Source organism: Mandrillus leucophaeus, unplaced genomic scaffold (assembly GCF_000951045.1).
Source record: "Mandrillus leucophaeus isolate KB7577 unplaced genomic scaffold, Mleu.le_1.0 Scaffold920, whole genome shotgun sequence".
NCBI classification, from domain to species: domain Eukaryota; kingdom Metazoa; phylum Chordata; class Mammalia; order Primates; family Cercopithecidae; genus Mandrillus; species Mandrillus leucophaeus.
Window position 1 is genome coordinate 1013533 of NW_012110031.1, and position 11779 is coordinate 1025311.

Sequence of the window (11779 nt, forward strand, 5' to 3'; positions counted from 1 at the left end):
GTCACAGAGCTAGCCAGTGACATATGCTAGATCTAAGCCCAAGTCTGACTCTAAAATTCTGCTTTCTTTATTTAGTTTTTCTGCCATGCAAGGTTTACTGCCAGCTCCTCCAGGAACTTCTGAGTAAGCCTGCCCCCCAATGGCCGAAAGACCTGGAACTGAGAGCACTCACATTCTTTTATAACAAGTATGACATTTTCAGCCCATCTCACAAATAGTAGTGTCCCCAAACCACATTGGTTTGGAGTATTGCTAACTATGCTATCAACTAGAGCCCTGAATTCCATCTTTCTCAAAGTCTCGGATGCTTCATTTTATAGACTCCAGAAAGGTTTGCAGTAACTTCATCCCTTAGACTGCACCCCAACAACTGGTAGCCAAAGCCCCCATGTGGTGAGCAAGGCAAGGCATCTTAATGCAGTGGGATGGGATAGACTTTGATCGGGTGACATTTACAGCTTGGACAAGAACAAGCATCCATCTAGCCCAGCAGATGGTCCTTGTGGAAAATGCCTGGTCTATGTCCTGTTATTCTAAACCCCAGTCCCAGCCAGATAGACCTCCCTGCTGCATCAAGACAATATGCTCTGCTAGGAAGGAGAGCCTAAGGGCTGGAAACAAGGACAGCAGCAAACTGAGGACTTATGTGATTCCTTTGCAGAGCTTTCCATCCAGGTGTCATGCAGAATTATGGGGATCACCCTTGTGAGCAAAAAAGCAAACCCGCAGCTGAATTTCGCAGAAGCTAAGGAGGCCTGTAGGCTGCTGGGACTAACTTTGGCCAGCAAAGATCAAGTTGAAACAGCCTGGAAGGCTAGCTTTGAGACTTGCAGGTGAGAAACAGCTGGTTTCACTGTCGCTGCTGGAGTTCTTTTTTAGCTCTGTGTTCTTATTCAGCAATAGAGATGATGCCTTCTAATCATTTTTCTGTTCAACTAGTGTGTATTCTTTTACAGCTATGGCTGGATTGGAGATGGATTCGTGGTCATCTCTAGGATTAACCCAAACCCCAAGTGTGGGAAAAATGGGGTGGGTGTCCTGATTTGGAAAGTTGCGGTGAACCGACAGTTTGCAGCCTATTGTTACAACTCATCTGGTGAGTCTGATCTGCAGCCTTTCCATGTGGCATTCTCTGGGTATCTCTCAATCTGAGACCTGTCTGGAAAGAGTAACCCTGAGCAGTAGCAGAAGCAATCACAGCCACGGTCATCTGATTCTCCCAAAACTGTCTCTCTGGCCAGGCTAGGGGTGGCAATATGCCCCTCAGAGGAAAAAGTTAGGAGAAATGTGACTGAATAGCAACACAGGAGAAGACATTCAGGAGGCTCAATTACCACTGCCGCCATCCCTGCATCCTATAAGATAAGCAGGCAGAAGGGAAGGAAACAAAGGTACAGATGATATGTAATGCATCCATTATGGACAAAGCAATGCACGGTCGTCCCTCAGTGTCAGTGAGGGATTGGTTCCGGCACCTCATCATATACAAAAATCCACAGGTGCCCAAGTCCCTGATATAAAGTGGGATTATATTTGCATATAACCTACACATATCCTCCTGTACACTTTAAATCATCTCTAAGCTACTTACAATACCTAATACAATGTAGATGCTATATAGTCACTGTACTGTATTATTTGCTTTTTTATCGTTGTATTGTTATTTTTTTTTTCCAAATATATTCAATCCAAGGTTGGTTGATTCCGCCTACATGGAACCTACAGATCCATAGGGCTTACTGTACTAGGATCTCTCACTGAACCTTGACAACTTCCCTGTGAGGTATGCTTTATCACCCCCATTTTGCAGATAAAGAAACCGAGTTCAGGCCGGGCATGGTGGCTCACGCCTGTAATCCCAGCACTTTGGGAGGCCAAGGCAGGCAGATCACGAGGTCAGGAGATTGAGACCATGCTGGTTAACACAGTGAAACCCCGTCTCTACTAAAAATACATAAAATTGTAGTCCCAGCTACTCGGGAGACTGAGGCAGGAGAATGGCATGAACCCGGGAGGCAGAGCTTGCAGTGAGCCGGGATCAAGCCACTGCACTCCAGCCTGGGTGACAGAGTGAGACTCTGTCTCAAAAAAAAAAAAGAAAGAAAAAAGAAAGAAAGAAAAAAAAAACCGAGTTCAAAGGATTTAAGTGCATTTGTCTAAGGTCTCATTACTGTAAAGGTTCAGACTCAGGTCTAACTCAAACCACGTTCTTTCTACTGTTCAACATTCCTTTATAATTTTAAGAACCAGACCCAGTCTCCATTTTATGAAGGAAGAAATTGACACCTAGAGGGTAGCACTGATTTGTTCGTGGTCATGAAGTCACCCACTAACTTTGCTTGAAGACCTTGGCTGCCTTAGCCCAAGTGCTTCACCTAAGCACTTCTCAGAAAGTTTTTCTTTTAATAAATACTCACTTGTTCTCAGTTTGTCATAAGGACCCCTGTCTGGTTATTACTCTTCACACATACTCATCTATCTGACCTTGTGAAGGTTAGGTGGCTGAGAGGTCATACGCAGGATAGATTTCAAAATCATTCTCTAAGATCCCAGAGATAAATGTGCACCAGCCAATATTAGCAAAAGCTGTCCCAGAAAGGCAATATAGGATCCAAGTAGTTCCCTGATCCGGAGGGCTTTGGCACAGAAAAGGCCCATGGAGAAACTTTGACCAGTTCCCTCACTTCATGGATGAAACAACTACAATTCAGAACAGGGATTTAGCTTGTTCAAGGTCCTACAGTCAGTTAGTGGCAGAATCAAGACTGGAACATAGGGCTTTTCCTAACATTGTATTTGCCATCCTCCTTCCCTTCTCTGCATCTTTGGTCTCTCATCACTGACTGGGGAATTGGTAAGCTACATGCCTGCATACCTCATACCAGCCCATGCCTGTCAAATGACTTTGCTTTTTAACTGCCTTCCTGCCAGCCCGCAATGTGATGATACCCAGCCCTCTGACTAAACAGAGAAGAGCCAGAGAAAGAGGACTTAGATTTGTCTATTTCCTCATGGTTTCATTTAACTTGTACTCCTATCCCATGTATTTCTTTTTTTCTTCCAGAGATTATTTTCTTTTATTATTTTATTTTTATTATACTTTAAGTTCTGGGATACATGTGCAGAACGTGCAGGTTTGTTACATGGGTATACATGCGCCATGGTGATTTGCCGCACCTATCAACCCACCACCTACATTAGGTATTTCTTCTAATGCTATCCCTCCGCTAGCCCCCCTACCCCCCAACAGGCCCCAGTGTCTGATGTTCCCCTTCCTGTGCCCATATGTTCTCATTGTTCAACTCCCACTTATGAGTGAAAATATGTGATGTTTGGTTTTCTGTTCCTGTGTTAGTTTGCTGAGAATGATGGTTTCCAGCGTCATCCATGTCCCTGCAAAGGACATGAACTCATTCTTTTTTATGGCTGCATAGTATTCCATGGTGTATATGTGCCACATTTTCTGTGTATTTCTTATGCTGAAAGTTAAGTCTAGAGGCTTGATTAGGCTCATATTCAATATTTTTGGCAAAAGTACTTCATAGATGATATTATGTATTTTGGATCACATCACAACAAAAGACACTTAATGTCAGTATTTCCCACTACTAATTATGCTAACTTTGATTACTTGATTAAAGTGGCAACCGCCCTATCTCGCTTATGAAACTGTAACACTATATCTTTCCCTTTGCAATTAGTGGGTGATCTACAATGCGATATTTTGACACCATACAAATATCTTGATCTTCAACTACTTTTTACCTAGACATTTAAGCAGTCATCGATGATCCTTCTTGGAATCAGTTATTATATGGGGGACTGAAAATGGCGATTTTTCTAAATCTATCCTTCCTTTTACATTTATTAGTTGGCATCTTTGATGAAAAATCTTTCTCTGTCTCTCTCTCTCTCAAACACACACACACCTACACAGATGCACACACACCCTTTTTTCCTCCCTCTTACACTGTCATGGGCACATGCATTTTACTTATTCAATATGTTCAACGTCTTATAATCCATTTTACAATTATTATTCTTTTGTTTGTTTGGATGCTCAAATTGTCCTGAATCTGGCAAGTGGGAGCCCCTTCTAGTTGATTTGTGCGTCCTTTATCCCATTTGCTTTTAGGTAATTCCTGATTTCCCTACACAATACCATGTCCCAGGCTCACTTCATACTTTCTGTATCTCGGGCATGGAATCAGCTACTTATTTCTCCAAGGAGCCTTAGTTCCTTTTAAAGGGAAATGTTAATTAGAAACCAAGATTTGGATACAAGTTGTTCTCATTCCTCCTGGAGTTTTCATTGCTTTTCAGTCCTATCAGTGGACAGATAGACAATTTTATGTACATAAGTTTATATTGATAGTTCCAACTCAAATTTAACAATTCGAGTTCCTTGTTAGTCTACTTTGTTTTATGTTTGTATCTCTTATAATGAAAATATTAATTCACAATAAATAATATTAATATATTTTCTTATCCTACAAGTTTCAAACTTACAAAACCAGCATTAGGAATAATAACCTACTAAGTAAAATTAAGACTTCTTTGCCAATCTTTTAGTCCTTAGAAGATATTCCTCTAAGGATGTACAGTCAGTGAATTGTGTATACGAGTGACTTTAAAAATTTGCTACTCTGTGTAGTTATATTATCATTTTGAAATAACTGAGGTTCATTCGCTTCTCTTTGTAATCAATTTTAGGGTTTGACTTTTGTCCTATTTTTATTTTTTGAATAACTAAACTATTTACGTGGTTCAATGATCCAAAATGCACTTTTTAAAAACTGTATTCAAAGAAGTCTTATTCTCATGCCTTCCACAGTTTCCACCTACCACTTTCATTCATTTCTGGTTTATTCCTCTGTGTTGCTTTGTGTATAAAGGAGTGTGTTTGTATGTGGTCTTGTTGCCCTTTCTTACAAAAACTAGCATACTATATACACCACTTTGCACCTAACTGTTTCCACTCAAGTCTTAGAAATTACTCCATGTTGGTTCCTACAGACTTGTCTCTTTTATTAATGACTGCATAGTACTCCATTGGGTGGCTGTATCATAGTTTATTCAACCAGTCCTCTATTAATGAACTTTTGAGCTATTTCCAATCTTTTTCTAGTCAAAGTAATTCAAAGGTATGTAACCTTGAAAATATGTTGTTTCACATCTATGGAGATATATCATCAGGATAGAAACCTAGATGTTCAAAATGTGTGTGTGTGTGCACTCATGTGTGTGCATGTGTGTGTGTGTCCATTGACATCTTGGTGAAAATTAGAGTTCCCTAACCCTGATCCTAATGCTAATCCTGACCTTACCTTAATTTTCTTTGTTTTTGTAATTTCCTTTTTATTGCTATCTTGTGAGGTTTGAGGATCGGAGTAACCCTAAGCCTCCATATAAACCTTATCCTAATTGCCTTTCTTGTTGCTATCCTTGTGAGAATGGGGGATCAAACCCCACTCCTAGTCCTAACTTTATTTTTTTATTGCTGTTACTGTGAGGTCTGGGGATCAAAGCACTGTTAATGCTCTGCACACACCACTTGTGTAGTGCTGTTCCTGCTGCCACAATGCCCATCGTCTTCATCACCTGGCCAGCTCCTACTCTTCATTCACATATCAAGTGCCATCTTCTCCAGATGTATTTTCCATAACCCTCTCTCTCCCCTTGGGCTCCCACTTCACCCTGTGTTTAATATCTATCAGAGCACTCAGCACATTCTAGAGAAATTATTTGTAGTTTGGAGGGGAAGGAGAGCATCTCACTTCCAGGTGAGATACACTGTACTCTTAATCAGTTAGGGACCACCAATTGCTTTTACTCCTTCATACTGTGTCCTTCTCAGGCACATGTATGAACAGAGAGGTCAAGGAAACAAATTCTTGCAGATCTTACCATTACGCCCAGACATTATACTAGGCCCTAGACATTTACTCTCTCATTGATCCTCAGTAAAATGAAACCTATGAATCATTTCTACTTTCAGGAGCAGCAATTGATGCTTAGAGTGTACCTTTCTTGTGGTCATGGTCAATAAGGGGCAGAGCCAGGATTTAAATCTTGAGCTAAACTGTGTTGAGTCATGCTATTTCAGTGTAGCACCTTCCAGGATGATGACCACACATCAGTAATATACAAGGCCTGGGGTGAGTCCTGGACATCAGTAGTTTTTAGAAGCTTCTCAGGTGATTCTAACCTGCAGCCAAGGGTGGGAATCACCTCTCCGTAGAAGATCTCTAGGTTTTAGGAGTTCAGAAACTTCTGATTCTCCTATTTCGGTGGAATTGCAATAACCTCCTTCTTTGCTCCTGGACTATACCCTCTCTGCTCTGCATCTCATCCTCCACACACTTCCATTGATAATTATTTTACCGCTCTGCTCCATAGCCTCAGATAACCTCCCATTTTAGAATATGATGTAAATTGTGAAGCCTTTTGTACATGAAAGTGGATATATATGAGGACTTTTGTATATAATTTGGAAGATTTGTGAAACTCAGTTGAAAATTCCCTCTTCTACAAAATAAATTCCAAATTCTTTAACATAGCAATTATAAATCTTGATAGTCTGACTCCAATCTATCTTCCCAGTCTCATCTCTTGCTTGCAGTCTTTCATACCTCCATTTACACACACACACCCCCTACATTCCAGTCACACTGTGCTCATTGTCATTTTTCTAACATAACTACACATTAAAACTTCTGGATTCTCAGATTATGCTATTCCTATTGACTGGGATATCCTATTCCCTCTTCTATACTAGATGTGCTGCTTCTCTGTTTCAGTCATCCTGGCCTTCTTATTCATCAAATGGGCTCTTAAACTTTCTGTTCTCTTTCCTTTGAATGTTTCTGCCCCAGATCTTCAATGACGAACTACTTCTCATCATTCAGGACTCAGTGTAAATATTGCCTCCCCAAGAGACCTTCTCTTATCACCCTCTGTCCTCCATTATCCACCTCATCAGTCTAATTCATCTCCTGCTTAATTTTCCTTTCAACATTTATTATCCTCTGAAATTTCTGGCTTATTTATTACTATTTTTTATTATCTCTATCCTTCCAATAGCATGAATGACCCTTTGTCTTGTTTGCTCCATGTCCCTAGCACCTGGAACCATGCCTGGCACAGAGTAAGTGCTCCATAAGCATTTGTTGAATGAACACATTAATCCTCCATACTCTGCCCAAATGCCATGTCCTCTGACTCCCTAGTGATCTCCCCCTATCCTTATCAAAATGCATCCTCTGTTCTTCTGGAGGTGGGAGCAATGTCTTATATTTCTCTGTATTTTCAGTTATATTGAGCTCAGTATGTTTTTTGCCCCTGACACTCAAAAATGTTCATTTTCTGAAGGAAGGGCTTAGCATGTGCTAAAAATGAGAAATGTAGTTAACAGTTCCGGGAAGATAAGGCCAAGGATTATATGTATTTGAATGGAGGTCTTTTCAAAGTAAAATGAATAGTGTAAAAACAGTACACATGTGGTCAAAATGTTTTATCAATAGTATCATTATTTTGATTGGTATTTATTTTAATTTTCAAAAATGAATAACTTAATAGAATAATGATTTATTCATAGCAAACATTTCAGCTGATGCTACCCACTGCCATAAATAATTAGGGACTTAAAATAGATGCAAATTTATATTATAATATATTGTATGGCTCTGCCATTTACTAGCCATGTGACTTTGGGTGAGTTATTCAATTTCTCGAAACTTCAGTTCCCTCCTGTGTAAACAAAGGTTTGATAATATTGTTCAATGAGGTACCTGTTTAAACACTTACTGCCGTGATCAACTCAGATTAAGATGCTTTAACAAGTGTTTCCTCTCTAGCATATTCAACAGATTGGAAAGCAAACCCTTATCCCTCTCCTGGCCCCTTTTTGTTCACTTTTTTTTTAATGAGCCCAAAAATAATAAGTCTTAGCATATCTTTGTCCTGAAGTGACACCACATGTGTATATTTGGTCTTCCAATCTATACTTTCCTTCTTTTCCCTTTTCCTTCCTTCCCTATTCATCAAATAGTTATTGAGCCCGTTCTGTGTACCACACACAGTGCTCATACCATGATGACCGAGACAGATGGGGTTTCTGCTTCCAGCCCGCTTGCAGTCCAGTGGGGAACAGTGTAATGAGAACTGTGACAAGGAGGTACAAGAACATATGCCTAGGGACCCAATCAAGTCAACAAATCTGCCTGAGAAAAATAGAGGGTCAATCTGAGACCTGAGGGATGAGTCAGAGTAAGCTAAATAAAGAGAGGCAAAGAGTCATAAAGGTGAATAAAGCATCGTGGTGCAAGGCTTGGATGTAAGATAAAGCGTATCAAGGAATTTCAAGTAATTTCAGTATGGCAGGGGCAATGAGAGAAAAAGAGCAGATGAGGCTGGCATGTCAGCAGGGGCCAAATCACAGAAGGCCTTGTAGGCCATATAACAGAGATAGCCACTAAAGCTTCTAAGGATGGAAGTGATATGATTAGATGTGCTTTTTAAAGACCATTCCAGCTGCAGTATAAGGGATTTGGAGGTAGTAAGACTAGAGGCAGGAAGAACAGTTAGGAGGCTGTTGCAATACTTTTATTTCATGTTTCTCTCTCCCGACAGATACTTGGACTAACTCGTGCATTCCAGAAATTATCACCACCAAAGATCCCATATTCAACACTCAAAATGCAACACACACAACAGAATTTATTGTCAGTGACAGTACCTACTCGGTGGCGTCCCCTTACTCTACAGCACCTGCCCCTACTACTACTCCTGCTCCAGCTTCCACTTCTATTCCACGGAGAAAAAAATTGATTTGCATTACAGAAGTTTTTATGGAAACTAGCACCATGTCTACAGAAACTGAACCATTTGTTGAAAATAAAGCAGCATTCAAGAATGAAGCTGCTGGGTTTGGAGGTAAATGGTTTCTGTGTCTATGTTACATATATATGTATGTTCATGTATAACAGACAATTCATAGAATCCTGCCTGTCTCCAGATGAGGCACTCACGACCTGTCAAATACTAACAAAAGCTTAACACAAACTCAACTTTCATAGTCATAGAATCTGAGAGCTGTAAAGAACCTTAGTGATTAAGCTAAAAAGTATAAGTATAAAAGAATTCACTGTTGAAAACTCAAGACTTTTAAAAATAAATCACTATCTGTTCCTATGTAGAAGTTCTTTTTAAAATATATACCCTAAAGGCCTATGACTTTATTCCAGTCATCGCTTTCTCAGGCAGGCTTGTTGACTAGAGTAGGTCTCAAGGCCATGGAGGAGAAATGAACTCTGTCATATTGCAACTGATAGAATTGACAGAGTATGAGAGGCAAGGCCAATGATTCTACAAGCATGAAGCAAAGAAGCTGGTGTGGGCCCAACATCATAAAGGGCTACAGAGAAGGTTTTTCTCCTGCACTATCTACTGTCTCAATCACCTGGGTCATTCAATGAGCATTACACACAATGTTTAAGTGAAGGACCAACAGGCCATGTCTCTGTTCCTTGCAGGTGTCCCCACGGCTCTGCTAGTGCTTGCTCTCCTCTTTTTTGGTGCTGCAGCTGGTCTTGGATTTTGCTATGTCAAAAGGTAGGGTTGCTGGTGCACTGCTAGTCTTGTAATCTTTGTCAAGTTTCTATCCTGTGCTTTTTCAAGGTCGCTATTGGCATTTTGCTGATCAAAATGGAGATAGCAGTCCTCTCATACTGTAAATTTCTCTCTCATCTCATCTCTCTCCCTTCCGCCCAGTCTTTTCTATTTCAGCACATGCATGTCATCTAGCCATCAGTCAATGACTGTCCTTTGAAAATCAAGAAATAAAAAAAATTGACATCTGGGGAGAATGTATATGCTCTATTTGATTTTTGGTTCTTTGTTTTTATGGGAAGAATTATGTGGTCAGCCTAAAGTCTGGCCTGCAAACATATTTTCCCACTTAAATGAATCCATTAAGGTGGTGATGTGTTAATGTATTCGAGCATGCATGTGCTAGCATCACCCTGAAATAAAGGTATCCAGTGTACTGTGCCAATATGTACCATGACCAAAAAAGTGTTATCTATTATTATGTGTGTTACACAGTCTCTCACTTTTATTTCATGTTTATGCCTAAAGGTATGTGAAGGCCTTCCCTTTTACAAACAAGAATCAGCAGAAGGAAATGATTGAAACCAAAGTAGTAAAGGAGGAGAAGGCCGATGATATCAACCCTAATGAAGAATCAAAGAAAACGGATAACAACCCAGAAGAGCCCAAGAGTCCAAGCAAAACTACCGTGCGATGCCTGGAAGCTGAAGTTTAGATGAGACAGAAATGAGGAGACACACCTGAGGCTGGTTTCTTTCACCATCCTCACCCTGCCCCAGCTGAGGAAATCAAACGGGCCAAAGAATCAAAGAAGAAAGTCCACCCTTAGTTCCTTACTGGAATCAGCTCAGGACTGCCGTTGGACTATGGAGTGCACCAAAGAGAATGCCCTACTTCTTATTGCAACCCTGTCTGGATCCTATCCTCCTACCTTCAAAGCTTCCCACGGCCTTTCTAGCCTGGCTATGTCCTAATAATATCCCACTGGGAGAAAGGAGTTTTGCAAAGTGCAAGGACCTAAAACATCTCATCAGTATCCAGCGGTAAAAGGGCCTCCGGGCTGCTTGAGGCTAGGTGCGTTGAAAACCAAGGAGTCACTGAGACGAAGGCTTTCTCTACTGATTCCACAGCTGAGACCTTTTCTTCAGCTCTGAAGAGAAACACGTATCCCACCTGGCATGTCCTTCTGAGCCTGGTAAAAGCAAAAGAATGACAGAAAAGTTTAGGTCCTGAAGGCCAGGGAGATTCTCATAACTTGAGACCTAATGTCTGTAAAGCCAAAATAAAGAAAGAAATACAACAAGGCTGAGGAAACCGACAGAACACTGTCATCAGGGACTGTAAACACAGACAGGGTCAGAGTGTTCTTCTCTGAACACACGGAGTTGGAATCACTGTTTAGAATACACACACTTACTTTTTCTGGTCTCTACCACTGCTGATACTTTCTCTAGGAAATATACTTTTATAAGTAACAAAAATAAAAACATAAATTTCTATTTTTATCTGAGTTACAGAAATGATTACTGAGGGAAATTACTCAGTAATTTGTTTAAAACGTAATAAAATTCAACAAACGTTTGCTGAATAGCTACTATATGTCAAGTGCTGTGCAAGGTATTACACTCTGTAATTGAATATTATTCATCAAAAACTTGCATATAGTAGAATGCTATCTGGGAAGCTATTTTTTTTTTCAGTTTCGATATCCCTAGCTTATCTACTTCCAAACTAATTTTTACTTTTGCTGAGGCTAATCTTATTCATTTTCTCTAATATGGCAACCATTATAACCTTAATTTATTATTAACATACCCAAGAAGTACATTTTTACCTCTATATACCAAAGCACATTTTTAAAGTGCCATTAACAAATGTGTCACTAGCCCTCCTTTTTCCAGCAAGGAGGGCCTGAGAGAGGCAGAAATATTTGTGACAAAAAATTAAAGCATTTAGAAAACTTCTTTGCTCTCTTATTTACATAGATGCATTATACCTTTCATGTAAAATTAAAGTGAGGACCAGATCATACCATATTGTTTGCAAAAATAAAAGGGACAACGTTGGTTGTTAAAATACAAGCATATGTCAACCAAACAGCATATATCATATGGGGCTATTCATGCTCCAAACATTTTATTTTGAGTTGGCCAAGTACATACACATTAAG

General features: G+C 40.0%; 1 protein-coding gene across 1 annotated transcript in view; it reads left to right on the forward strand.

The window, feature by feature from the left end:
* LYVE1 (lymphatic vessel endothelial hyaluronan receptor 1) overlaps window positions 1-11573 on the forward strand; it is a 20936-nt gene extending 9363 nt beyond the window's left edge. The window contains exons 3-6 of the mRNA XM_011969921.1: window positions 957-1096; window positions 8632-8934; window positions 9534-9612; window positions 10138-11573. Of these exons, the coding sequence (XP_011825311.1) occupies window positions 957-1096; window positions 8632-8934; window positions 9534-9612; window positions 10138-10324 (709 nt within the window). The 3' untranslated portion in view covers window positions 10325-11573. The remainder of the gene's footprint in view (window positions 1-956; window positions 1097-8631; window positions 8935-9533; window positions 9613-10137) is intronic.
* Window positions 11574-11779: the final 206 nt, after the last annotated feature.